Source organism: Stigmatopora argus, chromosome 6, assembly GCF_051989625.1.
Source record: "Stigmatopora argus isolate UIUO_Sarg chromosome 6, RoL_Sarg_1.0, whole genome shotgun sequence".
NCBI lineage: Eukaryota > Metazoa > Chordata > Actinopteri > Syngnathiformes > Syngnathidae > Stigmatopora > Stigmatopora argus.
The window spans coordinates 9,832,012-9,858,407 of NC_135392.1; the positions used below are offsets into that span (position 1 = coordinate 9,832,012).

At 40.6% G+C, this 26,396-nt stretch overlaps 2 protein-coding genes and 1 long non-coding RNA gene across 4 annotated transcripts; all 3 read left to right on the plus strand.

Annotated features, from left to right (window-relative positions):
* The first annotated feature begins 455 nt into the window (after window positions 1-455).
* On the plus strand, window positions 456-16,946 carry LOC144076036 (inositol hexakisphosphate kinase 2-like). 2 transcript variants are annotated; one of them, XM_077603564.1, is made up of 5 exons: window positions 456-483; window positions 12,812-13,040; window positions 13,800-13,984; window positions 14,577-14,752; window positions 15,026-16,946. In XM_077603564.1, the coding sequence occupies exons 1-5, from the start codon at window positions 471-473 to the stop codon at window positions 15,623-15,625; spliced, it is 1,203 nt and encodes a 400-aa protein (XP_077459690.1). In that variant the 5' UTR covers window positions 456-470; the 3' UTR covers window positions 15,626-16,946. The 2 variants fall into 2 exon arrangements, with proteins under 2 accessions (XP_077459690.1, XP_077459689.1); XM_077603563.1 differs by lacking the exon at window positions 456-483 and adding an exon at window positions 11,112-11,810.
* LOC144076037 (uncharacterized) lies at window positions 506-8,188 on the plus strand. The gene is made up of 3 exons (XR_013300714.1): window positions 506-845; window positions 7,900-8,004; window positions 8,126-8,188. It is a non-coding gene; the product is annotated as an uncharacterized LOC144076037 (long non-coding RNA).
* A 4,990-nt stretch (window positions 16,947-21,936) lies between the features above and the next one.
* Window positions 21,937-26,241, plus strand: LOC144076046 (protein transport protein Sec61 subunit alpha-like 1). The gene is made up of 12 exons (XM_077603583.1): window positions 21,937-22,230; window positions 22,998-23,065; window positions 23,143-23,208; window positions 23,300-23,378; window positions 23,570-23,701; window positions 23,817-23,926; window positions 24,053-24,206; window positions 24,293-24,453; window positions 24,622-24,819; window positions 24,909-25,100; window positions 25,179-25,255; window positions 25,352-26,241. Exons 1-12 carry the CDS (start codon window positions 22,224-22,226, stop codon window positions 25,536-25,538), a joined length of 1,431 nt encoding a protein of 476 aa, XP_077459709.1. The 5' UTR covers window positions 21,937-22,223; the 3' UTR covers window positions 25,539-26,241.
* The last annotated feature ends 155 nt before the right edge of the window (window positions 26,242-26,396 follow it).

The following is a 26,396-nucleotide window of genomic DNA, read 5'->3' on the forward strand; positions in this document are numbered from 1 at the left end:
AATGTACTTATTCATGAATGTGTAATTGATATTGACATTTACATATTGTAGAAGCGGACAGTTGTTTTTTCACAAATAATTATTTTTTTGCATCATAAAAATTACACAGAGAAAAAATATTCCAAAACTGTGTGGTTGTATTTCATTTATCATAAATGTGTATGTTCTTCAAAGTTAACCTCTGATATACTTGGTTTGGATATCAGCTCTATCCTTACTGTAGGAATTCTAAATATTTGGTTTATTTTTTAGTGGGTTTGTGTTTTTGTTACATTAATTTCACTGAATACACAAAATTGACTGATGGACTGTTTATCTATCTGTGCCATTAAAGCTAATTAGTGACCAATCATTAGCATGGGCTCACTTAACAATGTCATTGAATGACCCTAATAAGGACAAGCAGTAAAGAAAAAGTTGCAGCACATGCATAACCAAAGATTCAAGAATAAATTTTTGTGGGGGAAAAAATGAAACAAAGTAGTAAGTATGCTAAATGTTTGTCTTAACAGCAGTTTTGTTACCTTCCAAGATTGTCTGTAAGACACATTTTGTTGTTTTTCAAATGGTTTGATGTGCAATGAGCTAAAGAATATCCTGAGGTCCTATTTGCCAGGTTCTTGTATTTTCTCGGTTGTTATGGCCCATGTTGTCGAGGGCCGCAGTCCAACAGCAGGCCACAGGCAAGACAACGGACCGAGGATTTGCGTCATTCCCATTGAAATTTGGATGAATGGCCAGTTGGCTGTGTGCTGATGTACCAATCAACAGTCCATTGATAACAGCCGAGCAGAAAGCGGCCCAGAGAACAAACATTGTGGGGTGACTGACAGAAGAATCAAAAGGTATTCTCTCTCTGTGTTTATGTACGTTTTAGGCTTGTTGGGTGGCATGAACATTTCAAGCCAGATGTGTTACGTCAGGCACTCCAAACAGCTTTTATTTAATAGTCATCATTGCCATTCGCCCAATCTTTGCTTTGTGGACTTGGACAAGGTGTTCGGCCGTGTCCCCCTGGGGATTCTTGTGGTACTCTAGGTGTAAAAATTATTTGTCCTTTTAATGATGCGTGCTCCACTCTCTAATGTGTTGCTGTGTAATTGGGAGAAAATTAAATGTGGTTATGCAAGTCATCACTGTTGTCAATGGGGCAGTCGCTGCATTTTTCCATCGCTGTAATTTGGTTTGCTGGTGGCTTGCTACTTTGCTGGTCTTTTCAGGGCCACAAATTGCTCGCCAAGGTCTCCACTCAGCGAATTAAGATTGCAGGTGGAAGAGGATGTTCTGGCTCTAATGAATCCGGACTCCTTTCTTGATTCCTCCTTTTGTGAGGCCGCTCTCACACACGTCCTGAACAATCGGGCTTTGGTTCAGGGCTTACATAACCTGAGCAGCGTGACTTTTGCCATTGTTTGCTTGCCTTCGAACAAACTGCTTTTCTAAACTAGATGTGGCCTACGCCATGTCATTTTGACAAAGAGTGGCTTGTTAATCGGTGTGGTGAACACGCTGATCATACTTTCATTATTTTTTTATTCTAGCATATTCAAGATCACTGAGATGGTGTACCCTATTCCCAGGCGATTCCTCTTTATATATACAGTACTACAGGTATTTTTATAGCGTGACAGAACGAATATTGGCTCTGCTTTCTAAGACCAACTCTCAAATGGATGTCTCTACGACTGCCAAATGAAAGAATATTCACGTGCTTATTACATTACCCTTTGAAAATTAGATTTATGACTAGTGTTCTATTTAATAGTTCAGCTGACAGCCAGAAGAGTCAACAACATTTTTGAAGCCAAGTTATATGAAGTTACTTCTTTTTTTATTTTTGTATTTATTATTTTGATTCATGCATATACATGCACAACTTGAGTATTGTTTCCTGAGGCATGTGTGCACTGGCTTGAAGACGAAGCAAGCTTTAACGTTTTAATTCTTAGAATGCTTTGGGTCATCATCTTTATGACCAGCTTTCCAGGCAACGGCAGATGAAACTTGACTACACAACTTAAAAGTGGATGTCACACCAGGCTACCACCAAGCAAACGAAACAATGAATATTGTTTTGTACAACTTGCATCCTTGCAATTCTGAACAAGAACGGAGAAATGAATTACTAAGCTGTTTTTCGACTCTTTTGTGACATAACACACCATTGTGCTGCAGCCCAAGTGTGTGCGACTGGTGTCCTTTGAGACAAAACAGAGACATTGTCAACGGCACACTGACTGAGTAGAAAGTAATGAACCCACCCACCAATTCTTGAACTAATTCCAAGAACGGGGGAAAGCTTTTTCTCAGAATTTTCTGCAGTTTTTTCAAAGCAACTGACATGTAATTGCATGCATGCTTATTTGCATCAGTTTTAGACCCACGCTACTAGATATTACTTGTTCATTTCTGCCAAATGGCATATATTCCTTGTTATTACATTTAAACATAACATAATAATTCACAGCATATCTTGTGGTAGCCGTCTCACTATTTGTTTGAAAATACTCTGTCAAAGCTCCGTTTAGTACATACAAATTCACGTTTTGAATGCAAACAAATAACAAAAACACAATAAGAAAAACCACAGAAATGTGACCATTTAGGGACCGTGACGAATTGTGCAGTTTTTATGAATAGCCTGTTCAGACAACAGAGCATTAAAGGCATTAAACACATGACATCAAAAGTTAGTTGTCAGGTTTGTATACTTGTCTTGAACCTGTGCCTTCTGAAAACACAAGTGACCAAGCCATCGAGGTACGGAATTCTGGTTATGTTACTCAATACACCACAGCAACATGTGTCAGTAAAGGACCTTTCCAATTGCCGCTTGTTTCTCATCTGCAGCCAGGCTTTCATTTCTATCATCGGTGTTGGTGCATCAGAGCTGTTCACACCATCTGTTTTATAGCTTTCTGAATGAGGCAGTTGAAAATAGACTCAACAGATTGCATGCAAACACCAAAGACACAGGCCAAAATGGAAACTCATCTTTTGGTTAGGCTCCAGAAAGTAAAGATGATATGCATGGGTTTCCTTCTCTAAGATACACACACCCAAGCACACACGCGCTATAAATCCTGTTGCCAGGACTGGCTAGCACTCCAAAGCACTTTTGTTATTTGATATCAGTCTGCAGCAGGCCCTCTTGTCTTTCTCCACGGACCAAACAATACCTGGCCTCTTATGTAACAATGTTGCTCAAATACTGTCAAAGATGATGGCGCTTGATGTATGGTATGTTTGCCTGACTTGATGCAAGCTTGGGTTCGAATCCCACACAGCGGAAGTGGGAGTCGTTGCGCCAACCAGTCATAACTGCGCCGCCTTACATTGATTATATATAATAAGTTAAAAAATGAATGAATCAAATCTAACAAATTGTGTTTAACTAAAGTGGTTCAACAATGAGCTAGGATTCACAGTATTATCAAAATGTACGTGTTGTTTTCCAACTTAGCCTCAAGCTTTATTTTGATGATAATTGACACTAAACAAAGAGACAATTTGAATGCATCCTCCTTTGAAGGAAATAATGTAATAATGTACAGCAAGAAGAAATGAGATCAATGTTAAAAGTAGCCGACTTTTTCATGTTTTTTGGCTACCCTTTATGGAGGTTATTTTTATAATATTGTGACAAATGTTTTCTGAACAACCTCGAGAGTTAATTTTGCTCTTATGAGTGAACATTTTCAGCTCATTCTAAGTATCTTTAGCCATTCATTCATTGGGAACGGAAAAAAGAACATCGTGGCCCTTCGTTAGAATGGCTAACATGTACTAGAGGGGCAATTCTGGGCTGTTGCATAAGACAGAATGCTATAAGGATTCCCTAACTTTTCAGATAGCCATCAAGGCTGACATCCACCAGCCTGAGATTGGCTGTCACTGGAAACAGGAGAGACATGCCCATTTGATGACCTAATGTCTTCTCTCTATTAACTGAAGCTTAATCTTGGGGCAACATATTTCACTGACACTTGCAAGATTAAGTTGCAGCTACTTTAATGTGGTCATAAACACCTCCAGTCCACCCATTCATCCATTTTCTGCACCGTTTGTGCTGCTCAGGGTTGTGGGTGCAGAAACCTATCCAAGTTGGCTTGACAGATAACACTCTGCAGTAGTTTCTTGTCAATCACGGGTTACATAGAAAGGCACGAGTGGGATGTTCTGTGTCCTGAGACTGCCTAAAATAGGGATTTCCATATTCTCGTAATGAATTGATTTGGAATTAATGTTGAAATGACAATCAAAACACATCAGGAAAGACCGTAACATTTTATTCATGGAAGAGTATCATAGCAAGATTAAGGCTGGCAGCCATAAGTGCTTCTTGGACTTCAATCCTCTTCAAGTGACCGACTACTGCGTCTCACCTTGGTGGCGGGAATTTCCAAATTAGTCATCATGTCTTAGTCTGGAGAGTGTGCCCAGTTTTAATCTCCAGACAGCATGTGGTAATCTCATTTGGGTTTTAGTTCTGCTTGGGAGTTGAATTGCATTTTAAACGAGAACCTGCTGTCAGACTTGGTATTTAGTATCATTGTCTTTAAACTGAATGACTTGGATCCCTTAATGTACACATTCATCCAAAAAATGCTCTTCATAATTGAGGAAGATTTCAGGTCCATTAAATTGATTGAGATATGGATTTTTAGTGTAGTACATTGTGTATATTTACAGTAGCGACAAACTGTTTTTCTGCACCAAGGCATCAATGGTTCTCCTGTGTGGTCGCTTAGTGTGTGGGTATGAGTCACCTAATGTCATTTTTCTTCAATCACGATCACCCGCAGTAATCATTGTGCAGTTGTCGCTTTTATGGTGTTACAACCAATAGCTGGCCAGAAAATTAACAGCGTCTAAAACACGATGCACTCCATTTGTCTAGGTAAAATATGAGGTCCAAGGTTATGACGGCAGCCTAATCTCACACAACAGTGGAGGAACATGAGTCATATCCTATACAGCGGGGGTCACCAACTCACCTGAATCAAAAGTTTACCTTAGTAGCAATTTCTCCAGAAGCGATAACAATCCTGGTTATTTGATTCAAGTGTGTGGGAGAAGACATACATGGACAACAGACTTGATAGGTGCCCTCGAGGACCAGAGTTGGTGAGCCCTGCTCTAAAGTATACTGTATGTTTTCAAGATACTTATTTTTTAATCTTTGATTTCTCTAGTCATACATTTTTTTTTCATATTTGCTGCATATTAGATCTGAGTCACCTGTGCTATTCTATTGTGGTCCTGTGCGTCATTTCTTCCAATGTACGTAGATCACATGGAGCGACTCGGCATCTATGGTCTTATGACTCAGTTTATATATTTTATTAGATTTTTATTTATTGTTCTAGGGCAGCTGGCTGCTGGCTTAATGGAAAGCAAACTGCAATAGAGTTTGCGAGGAACTAGCTTTTCGTGGTTTTTGGCTTCAGGTGAAATGCTTTTATGCAAATCTTTCATGCTGAAAACTCTTTCAAGGTAAACAGGACCAGTGATATTGAGGCCATTTCTATTTTGGGTGATGTGTATGTATGGGCATTTGTGTGTGTGTGGTTTGTTTCTTTGATCCCTTCAATATTGTGTAGTCAGTCGTTCTGATGTACAGCATTTTGTGAATAAGAAAAAGCTGGCCCTTACACCCACATTGGGCGGATGATAATTTATTCATTCATTTTCAACAGCGCTAATTACAATCACGGTAATGGGGTGCTGGATCCAAACCCACACTTAACACACTTGGTCAAAGAGAGGTAAAAATTAAATTTAATTATTATTTCTATATAAAGTTCAGTTGTATTGAGCTGAAATGTAACGCAAGGTTACCCAACAGCTGGCCACACGCTGCCCGCTCTTTTTTTTTTAATCAGAAGTAAGATTTTGTGTCAAAATTGTAGTTAAAATCTATTGTGCTTAAAAATGATGAACACAAATGGTTTCCCCACTTGAGGTTGGTGTAAGAGGGAGTCAGACTGCTCGTTTGAGGGTTTTTTAAAAAGATGATAAAATAGCTGTGTGAAATTGGTACAAGATGTTCACTCTGCATATGATGAAAAGCACTGAGTGACACAATATAATTATTTGAACAGGGTAAAGCTTTTTTGACTGACAAGGCACTTTGCTGATCTTTTTGACATGTGCGCTCTTCCTCACGTGTCCCCCACACCTGCATGATTTGCGGCATAGAAACAGACATCTCTCTGCCAATGAGGCCGACAACAATTCCGCCAATTCTGTGCAAACCTACAGTTTGCAGGCATCACTCACATTCTCTGCTGTGCTTCACACAGGCACCACATTAAAACATAACGCCCTTGGGTAGACATGATTTATATGATTGGCGTTTGGGTACATATTTTAGTTGACATAATTGCAACAGCCTATAGAACAATTAAGAACGGTTGCCAAATAGCTAAGGAAGGAGGGAATATTCCTTCTCTTAAACAGTGAGAAACATTTGCTATTTCCAAGCTCAGTCAAAACATGCAGGGTTTGTAATATCGCTCCAAGGTCTTGTCCCAGGCACACTATGTCAGTTAGATTTGTCACGTTGTGAATCAACGGGAGTGGACAATGGTGACTTCAAATATAGAATTCACAATGCAAACCTTTTACCTTCCCTGTTTCACTTGAATGGCTGCATTTGTGTCACCAAAACATCTGTCTATTTTCCATAGTTATTCTATACTGGAAGTTTAGACAGAGATGTAAACATATTGTCATGGCTTCAGTTGCTTTACCTTTTTGGGTAAGACTGAGTTGCATATAAATTCAGTTTAGCTGTGCACAGTGCTTTGCAGAGGGCATTCCATTGTACTTAGGCCAGTGTTTCCTTTTAATAGCGTGTGATTCGGTGTGTAGGCGATGTCATTTGTGGTGGCTGAGATGAATGTATTTCGATCTGGCATGAGGGTTGTTGGCAACCTGCTCCCATTCTCCTCTCTGTCCATGTGACGTGTGTTTGTGGACAATCATGCCTGACACAGTTAAAGGTGTTGAAATGTAAGGGATGTAACTAGACAAACACCCGTTCGCTGTCTTTCAAATGTGGAATACCAGATCATTGTTGTTGAGTATTGAATTGAATTGAATGCTTTTATTGTCATTATACAAGTATAATGACATTAAAATCACTGAAGTTAAAATAAGGAAGGCATTTTGGGACCACTGAGCATCTGAAGCTGCCATTGAAAATATAATTGAACTTGACAGAACTGGACAACTAACTAGAATAAGCCTTCATGAAAATTCAGGGTCAAATCTGCCCAGAGGGCTGCACTTGGACCTTTGCATCATTAACAAAAGCCCAATTGACGAGTAGGAAAATTGAGGGAATGTTGCACATACCAACATTCAGTTTGATGGAAATGCAGTGTAAAAGTAACTGAAGACTATTATGACTTTCCTTGAAGGAAGAACAAGGTTGCAATAACTTGAAACCAGCCCTTGAGGTAACCATTTTCTGCATGAGACCATGGTGCAGTGGGCAGCATATTCACCTTTTATGTTGTAAAGATTTTAAACAGAAACATTTCAAGAGATCAAGCAGAAACCCTCGTGTCAGACTGCATTTTTGTGCATTCTTTATCACACATTAAATCCAATGACACTTTAGCTTGAAGATGCCGTGTGCGACGGTTGAGTGAGTTTAATGCCCTCTTCCACAAAACACCTGTCCCTACACTCGTGCAGGCCAGCTAAATTTGTCGTCACACTCAAAGCCAACATACTATCGCACAAACATGAGCTATACATCTTCGTTATGGATATCAGCCAGGAAATAATTTCCTGTGTGTGTGCAGCAGCCCTCTTGTGTTTGAAGCAAAATTGAGTATTAATAGACGCCACACCGCTCCAATTGTCTATTGTATGTCGTATTTTTAGTTTGGGCTGGTGTGTTTGGTGACCCAGAAGGATTTGCTTCACGGATTTACATCTAGTGATGTGAGAGGATCAGTCTGGAAAATGACCCTTTAGATCACAATGCAGGTAAGACCTTTTCCACTATATAGGAGTTAGGTGCCAGGGGTCCCGCGCACGTGTTTGTGTATCTTCAAGGTCGTTGCTCTACATTCATTTCTCCATTGTCTGTATGCCATCCTATATACAGTGCCAATATACTGCTCAGGTCAATGGAGCTATGCACTTGGCAAGTGCATAAATCATTCCAGGTAAATCCAGATTATTTGTCTCACCCGTCCTTAAACACTCTTAAGTCTCTTCCAGGACAAAGGTTGACAATAAAAAGGGGCACAGTAAACTATATCTTGAAAACAGATTTTTTTATTTTATTTGCCAAAGCAACTTTGTTATTTTAAACTTAAGAGTGAGCGAAAAGACGATGTGTTCAAACCACATGTTTGGTTTATGGAAAAGTCAACATTGCTAATAAATTAGGTTTTATGTTTTTTTTTAAATATATGCTCTGTACTGACTGGTGACAGGTTAAACGAGTGTTGTACCTTTAGTATACACATTTTCTCAGTCGTTTTCTCTCTATTTCTGGAAATATCCTGACTACGATTACCTGCTGATTCAATAATGGAGAAAACTCAGAGCACGTTCCATTCATGCTGTGACCGAGTCTCAGGTATGCCAATCAAATTTCTGGGACGCCCTAACAAGCTGTAAAGCCCTGAAGCGGCTCATGACCTGATTCAGTAAAGCATCGACCCACTTTACCTCACCCATATTCCTTTTCACTCTGTTCCAGTTGCATTTGTTCTGTTTAGTAAAGAATATTTAATTTGAATCTGTCCTTGTGTGGAGGTTAGAAAAGCTCCAATGTTGTCAGGGGTGATATTCTTGGAATTGCATGCTGCGTGCAAGTTATGGACAAGAATCCAACTTCCTGTTGGCCTCCACTCCTGTCTTTGTACATCCTGTGCACACACCAATGGAAACAGACACATTGTGATAAGCCCCAGGTGACCTCTAACCAACCCCAAGACCCAAACTTTTTCTTGCGTTGGAGGTGACTCAAGAGCATGTGAATGTATTGCCCTCGGCTGATGTTTTTTGCATTTAAAAAAAATCTTGGTTAGCTAATTGGCTCAGACAGACTAATAAAATCTCCAGCATTTACAATAATGCATAGACAATGAAACTTTAAACTGGCTCTATTTTCAGAAATGACAATAAATGTGTCTATGATTTGAGACAAATAATTGGGAACATTCCATTTCTAAATATGTTTTTGTGAGTCTGTGTCATCATTCTGCACCTGCTTCAAAAGTTGAACTGAATATACAGTACTCCTGTGTTTCTAATCACTGTTGCTTCATAGTCACTCTGGATGTTAAAGTACTTTGTTATATCAGATGCCTATCCCTTCTTATTATTAATAATTCTTGTGGATGGGCTTGGTTCATGCCACACCCTTCCACAACGTTTCGCGGTAATTAGTACGAGAGTTTTTGAGTTGCACTTAAACTTGAAGAGCAACCTGTGTGCTGACTAAAAGAGGGACTTAATTTTTTTTAACCCTTTCATGTGCAAATAAGTTTTTTTTTTTATTGCATCCATATATGGCAGGTCACATGGGACAATAATTTGTTGTATTCATTTGGGATCCAATTGTAGTATTACTGATAACCGCTAGTATTTTGCAATGATCAATGCACAATTGATTGAAAGATCAATTTTTGAAGAAAAATCCATGGTTTAAATAATAATAAATAAAAAAAGAATGTAGATAACCCATAACAAAAGTATAAATAATTATCAATAAAATTAAATGAATATAAAAAAATTAAAACTTAAGGCATAAATTTTAATAATTGTGACCCATGCATATTTTGCTGTGGTATTTTATCGATGTTTTGTTTTGTTACGTAACATAGCTCTTTTTAGTTGCCATTGACGGCAATGGAAGTCCAATCCATTTTAAATGGAAGGATTGGAAGCTATCATTTGATCTGAGCAGGCTATTTATTAGTCAAGATAATCAGAATTTTTGATTAGATGTGCACTGCAGAGACCACTCTCCCTGAAAGGGTTCAAAATATCTCCCTTCAAAAAGGCATTTGACATGTTGTAACTCAACATGGATGTACTTTGAGTGACAGGATTTTTATTGTACTGTGTGACAAGAAGCCGTGCAAGCAAGTTTAATAGTTCTGATCTCCCTGATAAGAGGCATTGTGTATTGTATGCAAAGCAAGGTCTAGGAATCACATGGACTACTCCAACACGTTGTACACAATCAAAACCCTTTAAAGCTAGTTCAAGTGTGACTTATGGGCTATTTTGTCCTTGTTTGTCATGGGCTATTTTTTTCTCTTGTGTTCCAAGAGGCTGGATTAGAAAGATTAGTGACGATCTTTCCGGCGCTATTCTCTGCTCTGCCGGGGCAACTTGAATGTACAGTACACATACGTGCACACGCGCCCAGGAAAATCCCAAGGATTTCCTGTTAGCCGTGAACAATTCTTTAATATTCCATAGCGGGACTTCAATGCACTAAATTCACACAGTCTCAAGTGTTGAAAAGGCATGCACGCGAATGAAGACAGTAGTTAATCCCATATTATTTAGCCAACTAATAATCTGGGTCAAGAGGAGGTAGGAGCCTGTGAGGTGAGGATTTAATTTTCCACTTTCACTCGCAGCACAAGGTCTTGGCAGTTGTCTGCTCTCCCAGTTTATACTAGCGCATCCTGTTCTCAAATCTTCTTAAAAAGAATGTGAAGAGAAGTTTGGTTTGACATATATTCTTGTTGAATGATTGTACATGGAATCATTTGGGGCTACATGTTGATTAATGGGGTTGAATAAAACCCAGAGAAAAGCCATTCAGGCCCAGGGAGAACATTCAAACTCCAGACAGGAAAGTTGGAACACGACGGGGATTGAACCCCCAATCTGAGACATGTTAGGCAGATGTGCTAACCCAAAAAAAGAAGGAGAGCGTTCCACTGGAGGGACAACTGTCCCTGCAAATATTAATTTAGGAAATGTTGCTTGGCTCTTCAAACCCTCCGAGTTTATCCCCCACCCTCCACTTTTGTTATTCTTCCTCCTTCTCCCTTCCCCCTCCAAACAAACAAACAAACAGCCTGTTCTTCATCCTCTCTCTCTCTCCTCCCGCACATAGGTTGCCACCCAACCACTTACTTTGGACGCTCCCGATTGGTTGCCTTCTCTAAAAGGGGCGGGGCCTGTGTCAAACTGGGCATCGCTTTCAAGTGGTGAGCACAGCCTTCGCTGTCAGAGAGCCTTCTTCCTTCTTCGGACTGTCAAACGTCGTCCGTCTGCTTCTAAATCTCTCTTCCGTGCCATACCAGAAGCGGAGGCAAAGGAGACATATCTAGTCCATGAAATCAGAGCAGGTTTCTCCTGCTCTCCTCTAGTTCCTGTTCCTCCTCCTCTTCCTCCTGGCTTTGTTTTGATGAGCATCCCAGTCGACTGCTCATGAGGAAGCAGTTCATCTGTACGGGAGACAATAACTCGACCTAGCCTAGCCTGCACTGCGCCTTTTCCGTGCACACATCCGCAGTGAGGAGGCTGATGCCCCCCGAAGTGTGGCCAGGGCCCGAGGAGGATGAGTCCGGCTACCGAGGCTCAGGCCCAGCGAGCCAAGAATGCAGAGATCCAGAAGCAGAAAACGCAGCAGCAACCGCAGTGTTACGCGGACAAAGGGGTCATACTTGAGCCCTTCATCCACCAGGTGGGGGGCCATTCTTGCGTGCTACGCTTTGGGGAGCAGACCATCTGCAAGCCCCTCATCCCCCGCGAGCATCAGTTCTACAAGAGCCTGCCGGCTGAGATGAGAAGGTTCACTCCCCAGTACAGAGGTAAAAGAATCGCTCATTCGGATTCTGCGTGTTTTGTTTACGGCTGCCAAGTGGAAGGAAATGTGACATAACGCCACAGGGGGGCGCTGCGTCATAGAATGCAAGGCGCAGCAAATGGGACATGCTGGCTGTCCGTTTGTGTGGGCTTGTAGGTTTGCACAGGAGGTCAGATGAGCAAGGTGGGTAGGCTACCTTGTGTCAACCAATACCAGGTGCTCACTTGTGCTTGTGCTACCACAAAACCTGAGTTTAAGTGCATAATACCCACTTGGATGTCTGAGAAGTCATATTTGCATGCATCCAGATACTGTCAGATTGGTTGAGCACATCACCCACAGTTTGTCCCGCATCTTGAACAAGCTTTGCCGCTTTGAACAGACAGGTAGTTTTTTTTATACACTTTTTATACACATTATTTGTAACCCCATCCAGATAAGTGACAGATCATGTCAACCTTGCTGCTGCAAGCTGTATTCATATTTTTGTGCCTAGTTAAAAAAAAAAAAAAGAATTACGCTAGCAAAGAAGAGTGGGAAAATCCCACGTATCTCTATCGTCTGTTTTGTTGCTCTGCCAGCATTGTTTGGTTCTCTGTCAGCATCTTTGTCACCTTATCTTCATTCTCACGTCCTCGCTACACAAAATGTCTGCGTTTGCATTTTTGCTCAGAGGGAAAGTTGCAAAGGTTCAGCGTTTCTTTTGTATTTGCCCTTTTGCAGTAAAATATTTCATGTTCTGTATACATTAGAAGTATATATAGTATGCTTTGGATGCATTTGTGTCCTGGTATGGTATTTTAATACCACTTTTGTAGTTTGCTGTCTTTTGTGTTTAGACTAAAAAATATCTGTTGTCTAGAGTTGTTTTAGATGGTGAAAGTTTTAAGTCTTCTAATGGTTCCTGCATCAATATTTTCTCATTTTTATTAAATACAATAACTCGTTTTAGTTTCTAGGCAACAGCAATTTGACTGGAATAACGTTGCACTCACCTTCTTTCAGGTGTCGTGTCTGTGAGCTTTGAGGAGGATGAAGAAGGCAACCTCTGTCTCATCGCATATCCCCTTCACAGCGACCCAGCGGCAGATTTGGAGAACAAGGACCCGTCGACCGACAGCGAGCCCAAAAGCAAGATATTAAAGTGGGGAAACATCGTGACGTCCTTGCCGCTTGGGGAAAGCGAAAATGTCAGCAAAGAGGGACGGAGCCGCCACTCGCGCAAAGACAAGAGGTGAAAAGCAAGAAAGCTTTACTCCAGAGATTGATGTTGTTATTGCCCGGTGGCAGATAAACATTCATGACTGCAAATGAACACCCGACACATTCAGCCTACAGCAAAAAAGGCCTCATAACAGAACATCATATCTATGAAGAGTACTTAAAACAATGAATAAAAACAGTACAAATGAAGCATCATTGTTACTTGGCAGAGATAGCATTGGACGATTCTGTAGTAATACCTTCACAGAACATTTTACTACACATTGGAGCATTTCCACAAATTATACCAAATCGTCACCTGGAAAAAAAATTACATACTATAGGTGAATTTGTGAACACTAATTCTAGATACGTGGGGGTTCACTGCGATTGGTAACAGATAACAGGATACCGCCAATGTGCAATGGTGCTTACTGACATGCTCACTGGTGTGTGAAGTACATCTGTGACTTGGTTTGTTGTGTTGAAAGCAATTAACACTTGCTGACAAGTCTACCGCATCAGACGATGGCGTGACTCATCTGATTGTGGGATGACATATGCCACTATGTCAAAGTGCCCACAGCTGCCCGGTGGGTTGAGTTCTGCTTTAAAAGCAAAAGTAGATAAAAGCGTCTCCTTTTACAATGCTGAGAGGCGCGAATTCCCAGGATCCATACAGGAGAGAGGCTTTGACTTCTAGATTGTCACGCATTCATCTAAATTTAACTGTATATAAATGGAGTGATTAAAATAATGCTCAAGAGTTTATTTCTCCTCCGCTATCCAGCGTTCTCAAGCTGCAGGAAGACATGGAACTGGAGTGGTTTCAGCAGGCTGAGGTTCTGTACTACCACCTGGAGCGCAGCCACAGCAACGCTGTCCCGCAGCTCAAACACAACCCTTGGAGCCTCAAGTGTCACCAACAGCACCTACAGAGGATGAAGGACACTGCCAAGCACCGGAATCAACACAGTATCCTTCCAATGCCGACGGCACATTGTCACAAATGAAAAACGTGTTAATGAAATGACATTAACAGACCGCTTTTTATAGAATACTACACACAATAGCTTGGTGAAGACTCGAGGCGAGCTGGCACAATAGCCACCTTGTAATGTCTTTGTACCTTGGTGTCACCTTACTAAAGTGCACCCGTCATGGATTGTTATGACCTTCTCACTGACACGAGACACAACAATAGAGAGTCATGGTTGTGCACATGTCCGTCCCCAGAAGCTTTTATCAAGATAGTGTTTGTTCATTTTTTTTCTTAGTATGATACAAGAACAAATTCATATACACACAAAACCAAAGGCAGCATTTTATAATTCATTGATTTCTATTATTTTAAGTAGTATGTGTTTTGGTAGTTAGTAAAGCAGATGAAGGATCATGTTTCAGCGCCAATGACGCCCATTGTTGGCCAATTAATTTTCACCAATGGTGGCCAGAGAGTTATTATAAATCGGAGTCTCTGAAATCACACAAAAGAATGTACTAATGTTTGGTTGTGTGATATTTCCACCACACTTTTGTCATACCTTTTCTTGACTCATGGTGCCAGAATTCATCCTGTTGGAAAACCTCACGTGGCAGCACACCGTGCCTTGCGTGTTGGACCTAAAAATGGGCACGCGCCAGCACGGAGATGACGCCTCAGAAGAGAAAAAGGCCGTTCAGATCCGCAAGTGCCAGCAGAGCACGTCAGCGTCCATAGGCGTTCGACTGTGCGGCATGCAGGTACTTTCATATAAACACACGAAAGCCACAAAATACATTATGTCCTCTCTCCATTAATATTACAGTAAAGTTCATTTTTGACATATAGCTGTAGTAAGTTAAACGGTAATCATTTGTATAAATTTATTTCATAAATCAAAATAATTATTACCCAAATGCTAGCCCACCTCCTGTTGAAATTCTTATTGAGCTTTTACATAGTATTTATGTGCGTACAGTCTGTATGTATGATAATAGTGTTCAACAAGCACCCTGATTTTGCTCTCTCGACAGGTGTATCAATCCGACACGGACCAGCTGATGTTCATGAATAAGTACCACGGCCGTAAACTCACCCTGTCAGACTTCAAAGAGGCTCTGGTCCAGTTCTTCCACAGTGGACGGCGCCTGCGTCACGAACTTCTGTCGCCGGTGCTCCGCCGGCTCCGGGACATGCAGGCCGCTCTGGAGGCTTGCGAATCATACCGCTTCTACTCCAGCTCTCTACTCATCATCTACGATGGGGCACCGCACCGAAAGCACACACGGCGACGCACCGAGGGCGGCCTCTCCGAGGAAGATGACGAAGAGGAAGATGAGGAGGAAGCAGAAGCAGAGGAGGAAGACATTGGGGTAGCGGGTGCGCTGGATTTCACCCGTGGTCCTTCCATTTCTGCCGAGGACAGCGACAGTTTTCCCTGTAGCGGCTGCCCGCCCCGCTCGGATGCACGCGGCCCGGCGGTGGATGTGCGGATGATAGACTTTGCCCACACCACGTGCAGACATTACCGCGAGGACAGCGTGGTCCATGAGGGCCAGGACACCGGATACATCTTCGGCCTGCAGAATCTGATCAACATTATCTCCGAGCTGGAGAACCACGGCTCGGGCTAGGTGCTCGATGCCTTGGAAGAAGGTGTCCGTCCAGTCACCAATGCTGTTTTCAGAATCATTGCCTATCCAGATCACCATTTCGTATGGCTCTTCAAACAAGTATTGAGGGTATATTCCATAAGAGTTTACTAATCTTTATTGCGATGAAGCACAAAACTTTAGGGTGATAGTATAACATTTTTGGAAAATTGATGCTAACAGTCTGGTTGCCTAGATCCAATCTTAGCAGAATATCATCATCTGGACGACAGTAAATCTACAAAAGTCTTTAGCCAATATATTGCTATGTTTTAGTTTTATATCCTGTAATTACATTAAAATGACTTAGGCAATCATGCTGTTCGGGGGACGGTGCAAAAATCTGAACATCGTACAAAAACAATGTGAAAAAAAACAATCAAAACATTTTCTGGCATCTAGTGGAGACCATTTATTTTTTGGGGCCTTTCATTATAGTATATATATATATATATATATATATATATATATATATATATATATATATATATATATATATATATATATATATATATATATCTTTGATATATAGATACATAGTTGGCTGGAAACCAATTCAGGGAGTCTCCTGCTTGCTGTCAATAGCTGGCTGGAATAGGCTCCAGTATCCTCCGTGACACTTGTGAGGATAAGCAGTACGGAAAATGATTGACATACATAGATGAACGAACATTATTGGGAGTCAAGGAATGACTGAGTAAATTAGATAATTTTATGCGGCACACTGTAGTATGTAAGTAGCGCTCTCATCTAGTAGAAATGATTCCGAATACAGCATGTGTCTGATCCTTCAACGCCAACTGGACTACACAAGCAAGTTTGTTGGTGATTGGCTACATTTTGTCTACTTGTCAGGTTTGCGTAACACAGAAGATGTCGCATTTGTCCTCGTGCTTTAACAAGACTCAAAAAAGGCAGACTTGGGAAAGAAAGCTACAGAATTGTTTCCATTTCCAATGAGAGCATTAAGACCAGTTCATGCCCTCAACACATTCAGCTGTGATGAGTGTGTGTTAAGTCAAGCTTGTGAGTTCTACTCTATTTGTATGCAAAGTGAAGACTACAGAAACTATATTCATAAATATCCGAGAAAGGGGCGAGAGACTTATTTATTTATCGGACAGCACCTATTATGAGAGCAAATTCTCCAAATGTATAAAGGGAGAGTACTACATTCCATGTTATTACAATAATGATATTCATTAGTATTGTTACATGACATATTTGGATACAGCAATGTTGCATAACTGTTTGTTTGTTGGTTTTGTCAATGGGAACGAATAAAAGTCTTTGTTTTGTGCTACGCTTATTTGTTCATTCTTCTTTGGTCAGAATCCCATATGATTTTGATGCTATTGAATTCCATGTTTGGGTCCCAAAGCAGCATCTATAGCTGGTGTTAGGAAAAGTGAATGCATGAGGGCATGAGAAGGATTGGTAACACTACTGATGGAAAAAATGACCATATTGCAATTCAATATACAAGCTAGTGAGGGAGTCAATCGAATACCTGACAGATACTTTAAGTTTAAGGTCATGGATTCTGACCCATTTTCACAAGCCCAAACGTAGGAGATAAGATCCACTTGACTCCCCACTGGGAAAGTGGGAAGTTGGGATGGGGGTGACGATGACGGCGTAGTATTATATAACCGTCACGCAGGGTCACTGGGCTGGTTTCACTCATCAAAATTATCCCATTCTGTCATCATATGCTCTGAGTCCGAACGCCATTGGGCATGAAAATGTCTATTACTCATAAATCTACCTTCTTGTTATCACACACCTCTCTGCGTGTGGACTAGAGTCTGTGTAAGACATGTGCCTTGCGGTGACCCATGGCTTTGTAGGGTTACTGCCGTTCCAAGTAGAGCAGTTGTGTAACAGCCAGTAAGAAATATCACCATGGCAACTGTTAGGAAGGCCACCGGATATGTCTAGCTTTCATCCAAGTTCTAATACACATATGCAGAGATTGTACTAGTGTGCACTAGTAAGAAAATTCAATAAGGTAGTCTTTCTACTACTACATTGAATAACTAATAATAAACATACAATAGCTTTTAGTCACAGATCTGCCTTATATGATGGAGTCTATGCCAAACTGCCTTTTTGGATGTAGGTCATGTGACTCTTGGCACACACCATTTGGTACTGTGACTGAAATGTTCACAGATTATTTTGTGTGTATGTATACTAATTGATATATTCGCCTAAATGCACTGGGGATTTTTATAAATCCACTTTTATTCCCCGACCTTGAAAATCTTTCTAATTCTATTACATGCTATGCAATTTAAGATTAATTCCACTTGTGTTATCATGCCCACATCATCACTCTTTCATAAGCAAGCACAGATATAGAGAATGCAATGTCACAAGCATCCTTCCTCCGCCAACGTGGACCAACATGTGATCCTTCTGTCATAGCAATCTGAGAAATCTTCCATTGTCTGGTATGCGCTGTTTAGTGTGCAAGCATGCAGTGGCTGCTGTTGTTCCTAGCTGTAACAACAGGAGTGTGTGTGCGGGTGTGTGTGTATCTGTGTGGGAGGTGGGGGGGTTCAATCAGTCAGCATGCTGTGTGATTAAAATATTGGTCCGATACAACAAGAAAGAGCTAAAGAAAGAGCATAATATTTTTTGGTCTGTTTGTCTTGTGTCTGTACCATTCAGTCATCCTTGGGTGGACTCAAGTCTGTGTAAGACATGCAACACAGTTGCATTTGTAGCTTTTTGTTTCAAGTGTCAGCCAAATATTATTCTGTTTTCCAAATCTATACTTAGCTAGGAGAACTGTGAACTTTTATGCAACTCTTTGATCTACCAACTGCTATTTCATTCTTCTGAACACAATATGAGACAAGCCAGAATCTGCATCTTGTCATGTTTAATTGAAAAAAATATTTTGCTAGTGTTTACCTCAAGAGCATTGACATTAACTCAATTTGATAAACAGGGCACACTTTTGTGCAACACATTGAAATCACATTCTGAAAAACAGAACGCAAACAGAGAGACGAAAATATACCCTGAATTGTTGGCCAGCCAATCACAGGGATAAAAAAAAAATCATGATTAATAACAAAAGAAATAGGCAAAATTAAAATTGAGGCCTAACATTACCAAATGTTAATATTGCACTCAAAATGTGATGTTTGAAAATGTTTGAATGCTTTTTTCTCTTTTTTTCGCTTTTTGTCCACATAAAACATCTTAAGATGTATTTTGAAATGTATTTGCTTGAAAGGAGAGCAAAGGATATCAGAGGAGTCGCGTCATAATTAGAGGCCGCGTTATATAAGAGGGTGTCAGTGACGCCATAGGCAAGGCGTCTGCATGCACAGCCTGAGGCTCCTGTTGTACCCACATACGTGCGGCTTCACTTGCCCCCGTCTAAGTCATTTACACTGACATCCTAATTACTCTAATGAACAATCTGAGGCTTGGATTAACCCCAGGGCGGCCTCTCTGCTCCAGTTTAGCCTGAAGGTCAAATGACGAAAGACTGGCATGTCAAGCCGGTCGCTGAGCGCTACTGTTGCTCTTGTTCCACTACCATGGTTCAATTGGATTAGTTGAGGATTAATATGGTGGCCATGGGTCTAGCAGGAAAAATAGATAAAGACTTTGAATACATGCAAACATTGTGAAGAGGTAGTCTGACAGTTTACTGTGTTCATGTAGCGTATTCTCTCCATTTTGAATGTCTTGGCTGTCAGTGTGGATGGGTTAGGGTTTCTGAATGTTTTCAACCATTCTTTCCTCTTGTTTTTATTTATTTATATTATAAAATAAATTTAATCCTGGATGAAGTGGTGCAGTTTTTGGATGAGAGGAGGACGTTTCTTCTTTTTTTTCCCCTCTACATTTCTGGAACGATTTATATGCACTTCATTTCTAAAATACTTGTACATCAGTCTGAGAGATCATGTTAATAGAAATGTGATAAACTATCTGTGAGTTATAATGAATGTAGATTTTTTTTGGTAATGATAAGTTAACAAAACAAAATTACTATGGGCCATGAGTGGCTTAGCTTCACTGTCTCCGTAGGGAACATCTTCTGATGAGTTTTGAACACAGGTGCTCCCACATCACCACATGCACATTTTGCATTGAGTCAATCTAAAAATAAGTGACAGGAAGAGGAAAGAAAACATCAATTAGCTGAATAACTGCATATTAAGATGGCTGCCTAGGCTCTCTTCAGGTCATACATGCGTCACCCCGTAAGCAGTACATGTGTCGAGTTACGGATACTGTATGTGAAGATCGGGCCTCTCGGTGTGTGCTTTTCAGAGTGTCTTCGGAACATTTGGTTTGGTAATTTACGATGCATTATGTAACATATGTACGGTTTGTATGGTAGACCTTCGGCTTAACACCATTAGATTTACTGTATACTGTTGCCAAATGACACCGAAAAACTCCAACATTACATCACAGGAAAAGGACAGAAGCAATCCATATATCTTCTGGAGTATAGAATGTTTATTATTAATCTTAGCTTGAACGGGAAAAGTATAACAAAAATGTGTTATGTTTGGAGTTGATTGAAAATGTTAGTGTTTTGTTACAGGCTGTGATAATAATTATTTTAATTATTGTGCAAAAGGGATCCTTATAAAAATAACGTCCTTTTCACTCAGGAGGAACTTTGTGTTTCACGCGCAATTATAATCAATGACTAATATGAATATACTAACAGTTAAATTGGAAAATAAAAGTATCTTTTCTTAGGCTTCCTTAAAAAGTCAGTAAAGTCAATTTTAGATGCTAGAATAGTGTCAGGTCATGAACATAATCATAATTTCAGTCTGATGTGCATCCAGTGACTCTTGGCAAATTGCACGTGTTAACTTGTTTCGTGTCAAAACATTTTGACGGTTTTTATTATTTAGTGTTCTTATTTTAGATATGTGCATTAGAGATTACAATGTGTTCATTTGTAGAGCGGATGTGGTCCTTCTCAAGGTTTTTTTTAATTTTACATCAGATGGGATTTTGAGTTTTTCCTTGCCTGCTTGAGGGGTTCATTTTTTGGGCCACAGTTAGCCATGAAATCCTATGAGAATCTGTTTTGATTAAGGGCTAATGATAATTGAGGCTCTACGTTGAGTGGCAACTATTGAAAAGAAGCGATGTGCTGCTTGTCCTCACCTTCGTGTCAGCACATAGTTGTGGACGTTATGCAACATGAACAAATGTCTCTTTATCTGAGAACACTCGGGCGCACTCTTGGCTTCATCTGGCTCCATGCACATTATTGTTTTGGTTGGACAGACTTTGTAGTGACGGGAGAGGCGTACGGCCAAAATGTGAGAAGAAACAACACCAAATATCTACTTGCTGCATGCAACCTGGGTCAATTTTCTGCTTGCCCTCACAAAGGCCGCAGATGTGCACATGCCTATCCCAGTGGACATTTCGCCAAATAAGTGATGTACTTGGAAAGGTCATCACTATTTCAATAATAATACCATAGTTGCTTGAATATTTGTGAGTTAAAGTCCAATTAATAGTGCACTTTACCCCATACACATACTTGCATGCAGTTTTATTTTAATTATATTACTCTTTTAGCTGCAACTTGCAAAGTTGTATTTCATGCCAAAGGTTTTGATTGAATCCTTTTTTTACACAAAGACAAAGTGAAGAAAAGACGTGATCACAACATCTCATTTTAATTGTATGCAATTATTGCAGAAATCTAGGCGATACTCATTTGCAACAACATTAAACCCCTCGCAGTAGCAGCCACAGCATTTGTTCCACCAATGAAAAATAAAACAAATAACTGGTTGCGATCACTATTTGGAGACAGTGCTATCATGATATTGTTACTTTCTACTTCTGGCTTTTATTCACAGTATTTAGTTCATTCCCCCTTGTTAAAATTAGAGCCATGGTAACATGTTTAATACTAAAAACGAATTGAAATTGATTTCTTTTTCATGGTCAAACAGCTTAAATGGTCTTTTTTCATGGTCAAACAGAACAGCTTATGAGACTATTTTTGGAGATTGGGGGATAGCGCCACCTAGTGGATTCCTAACATGTTCGTTAGGCCAAGCTAAGAGTATTTTATGGTCCTTAGTGTTAGAAGAGCGCCCACTATAGGAGTTGTACTGCTCCTAAACGGCCACCGATTAGTGACGCCGCCAAATCAAAATTTTCGCATCTAGCTCTTAAACATATACACACGATATCTATGGGTCAATTTTAAGGAAGTGTTTAACCTCCCGAGTGTGTGGGAGAGCGCCCTCTACGGGACTTGTTGACAAACCCGATTTATAACCGACCAAATCTAATTAAATGCGCGTTTGTTTCTTTGAACAACCTATTTGAAATTGTTGGTACTTTTTTTTTTGGCTCAGTTTTGTGGAGACGACATATTTTTTGTCCACAGAGTCGTCTTCTGCGCCCGGAGAAGTGACGTGTGTTTTAGCGGCTGCTGTGGTGACGTGTCTCTAGTACTCGCTCTTTTCTTATCGAGCTGCTGGATGGAGCCACACTGACTCCACGGAACACGACAACTGCTTGCCTTTAACACAACCGGAGTCGATCCTAGAGCAACATGGGAAGTACGTGTGGATTTTTACAATCTTTATGAAATATCGACCGTGTCTCAGTGTGTTTTCGACGCTTTTGTTCCGCCCAGCAGCCCTAAAAGAAACAGGAGTCTCGGCTTGCTAATCGGTTAGCCTTGGTTCTGTAGGTGGCAAGTTGACCTGTCTTATTCCACAGGATATTGTCAAGTTTTTAAATGACATTTTTCGCTTAAGTATTTAGTACATAAATGCAGCATTTCAAATATCTGAGTTATTATACTACTTTGGTTTAAAAGGCATTGCCCATGTTTGTAATGGAATGCTAGTTAGTTGCATGCTCATGACACGTAAAATTGTATTCAATGGGGATTTTTGTTTTTGTTTTTTTACTTTACTTTGCCCGCACGATATCTGAAAGGGACATAATTACTTCATTAAATTATTTAGTTCCATGTCTGACAAGATTCTAGGATTTGTGTGATGGTCGGACATTACCACGTAAGCTGTTTTGGACCAATGAAGCAATGTTGCATTTAATATATTTTCGATGTGTCATTGCCGGGTTTTGGGGTGTTTTATATGTTTAGCCTATTATTATTTTTATTTTTCTCACAGCAAACATGGGGAAAATGTCGCATATGAAATATTTGGTATATGTGGCAGCTGCTGGTTTAGTGATGACGTAGCATGCGAGGAAGGTCATCCCATAAAGATACAATGTTGAACTCTTGACCTTTCTGTGATTGTTTCAGCGTAAATTATTGTATTTAAAAATAAATAAATAAACCATTTGTTTGCAGTTAAGTTTTTGGAGGTCATCAAGCCGTTTTGTGCGGTCTTACCAGAAATTCAGAAACCAGAAAGAAAGGTAAACCTTCATACACATGTTGCTGTCATTATTACTTGGAATTGTTCCCAATGTGTTTTTAATCGTTAATCTCACAGATTCAATTTAGAGAAAAAGTACTATGGACAGCCATCACACTCTTCATTTTCCTGGTGTGCTGCCAGGTGAGTTGCTTCAACTTCTTTTAGCTATAAATTAATGTAATTGTAGTCTTTGTTTTCCATAAGATGTATAAATTTGTTTCCACTCCACTAGATTCCTCTCTTTGGAATCATGTCATCAGATTCAGCAGATCCATTCTACTGGATGAGAGTCATTCTGGCTTCCAACAGAGGTACTTGCACAAAAAAAACCTTTAAGCTGTTCTCTTACACACAGTCTGCATAAACATGCCATTAATAAGTACAACAACAATGCCTTGGCTTTTTATCAGTTTTGTGGGGCAATGTTGTTATCAGATGGGCCAAAGGGTGTGGGTGTTTAAGATACATGTGCAGTCTATAAGCTGACTCTAGTTGTCTTCAGGTACTCTGATGGAGCTGGGTATCTCGCCCATCGTCACGTCAGGCCTCATCATGCAGCTGCTTGCTGGTGCTAAGATTATCGAGGTGGGAGATACGCCCAAAGACCGTGCTCTCTTCAACGGTGCCCAGAAATGTGGGTCTCTCTCTTAAAAATAAAAAATATATGTAGATATTATTTAACCACAAGATAGTTGTGTAGGGTATTGTCAGATTGTACAGTTATGAATTATTGGTACGTCTTGTTGCAGTGTTTGGGATGATTATCACCATCGGGCAGGCGATCGTATATGTCATGACTGGGATGTATGGGGACCCTTCAGAAATGGGTGCTGGAATATGCTTACTCATTATCATCCAGGTAAAAATGAATGATATGGCCTATTACAAATGATTTAACAACAAAGGTTTTATTGTTTGGGGAGATACTTGAAATGGGTTTCCATGTAAAGACCTACGTTTACTAAGATTGTCTCTGTTTGCTCAGCTTTTCGTTGCTGGTCTGATTGTTCTGCTGCTCGATGAGCTGCTCCAGAAAGGCTACGGTCTGGGCTCTGGTATCTCTCTCTTCATTGCCACCAACATTTGCGAGACCATTGTCTGGAAGGCTTTCAGCCCCACCACTGTGAATACTGGCAGAGGTATGGCTGCTGTTAGGGCGCGCACACACACACACCTGATGTCAAATGTGCGCACCATAACACAAATCATGGTCTCATTTCTTCAGGTACCGAGTTTGAGGGTGCCATTATTGCTCTCTTTCATCTGTTGGCCACTCGCACGGACAAGGTCCGTGCCCTGCGAGAAGCGTTCTACAGGCAAAACCTACCCAACCTGCTGAACCTCATCGCCACGGTGTTTGTTTTCGCAGTGGTCATATACTTCCAGGTGAGCACAGATAGATAAAACGTTCTACAGTTTTTTTGCAGGGGTTGTCTTACAACTGTGTGAATCTTAGAAAATGCCAAACGGGTAGCTGAGTTGCATAAAATAATCATTTCGTATGCATTTTCTTCTATATTTTTGTTGACCATTTACTGTCATTAACCGTAACAGGGCTTCAGGGTGGACCTGCCTATCAAGTCGGCCCGCTATCGCGGTCAATACAACACCTACCCCATCAAACTGTTCTATACCTCCAACATCCCCATCATTCTGCAGTCCGCCTTGGTTTCCAATCTCTACGTCATCTCACAAATGCTGTCGACACGTTTCAGTGGAAACTTCTTGGTTAACCTCCTAGGAACGTGGTCTGTAAGTGGGGAAAAAAACCTACTTGAACGATTATTAGTCAAATGTAATGACCCCGTGTCAAAAGCCATTTCTTTTCTTTTTTCATATAGGACACATCAACTGGCGGCCCAGCTCGAGCCTACCCAGTAGGCGGCCTGTGCTACTACTTATCTCCCCCAGAATCCTTTGGTTCTGTTCTGGATGACCCAGTTCATGCTGTCATCTACATTGTCTTCATGCTCGGCTCATGTGCCTTCTTCTCCAAGACCTGGATTGAAGTTTCGGGATCATCTGCCAAAGATGTATGATTTGTGTGTATATGAGGTACTTGACGTTTTAGTACTTGGTTTGAACTTCTCCTTTGGGGGGATTTATGACAGGTGGCTAAACAACTGAAAGAGCAGCAGATGGTGATGAGGGGACACAGAGAGACTTCCATGGTGCACGAGCTGAACAGGTACTGATGAGACTTTTTCCCCCAGTTTGCTTGTCTGCTGATATTTAAATAGGGGGAGCAGAACATGATTGTATTTGAGTTTTGTCCTGTTTGCAGGTACATCCCGACAGCTGCTGCCTTTGGTGGCCTTTGTATAGGAGGCCTGTCTGTGATGGCTGACTTCCTGGGAGCCATTGGTTCTGGCACAGGAATCCTCTTGGCCGTGACCATCATTTACCAGTACTTTGAGATCTTTGTAAAAGAGCAGAGTGAAGTGGGAAGCATGGGGGCTTTACTTTTCTAGAAAAGGCCAAGTCAAAGATTTACAGCATATACAGCCTCCGACCGTGTCACTCTTTTGCGTTCCGTCATTTTCGATTCTTTTTCTTTTTTTTGTTGATGTGGCAATTTGCACAATCAGATCATTCTGCATTGGAGGTCTCTGTCATTGTCAAGAGAGCTATATTGTTTTCTCCTTGCTTTGAGGTTAGTATTGTCTCCAGCCATTTCTTTCACTCTTAATCATCCAAGGTGGGCTGCCGGATTGTCACTTGTTTCCTCAGTCGAAGAATCCCTCAACACACAGGTGTGCGGTGCAGTCCTTTGACTCGCTTTGGGTGTTTTTCACTATGGAAAAAAAAAGAAGTAAATTTCAAACATTAGGGCACGTACAAGAAATCCATGTCGGGATGTAAAGAGTATGAACAAAGTGTACTTTTTGTTATCTTGGCAGATTGTCTACACACCTTTTATGTGTATATTCTCAGTGATGGACTGTTCATATTTTCACTGGTCTTAAGTAGGACATCATGTTTGTCCTATATCTCTGATTGGTAAAGATAATCTGCACTGTCTCACTCATATTTCCCAGACTGAATTGCTGCACAAAACTGCCTTGGTGGACAGTAAGAGGGTGGGTTTGATATGAACGCAAAGGGAGGTTCATTTTGGTTTTTACTCTTATGTAACAGACATAATTGTGTTATTAAAAAATGTTTTTCCAACAATTGGCAATTGTCTTTAATGAAGCTTTTTATGAAGAGAACCTCATCCTCCTACTGTAAAAATAGAAGTTATATTCATGGCCGAAGTTAATGTGGGAAAAGGACTTGTTTTAAATGTCAAAAGTCTGCATTTTCAGCAACGACTTGCACTCTGCTGT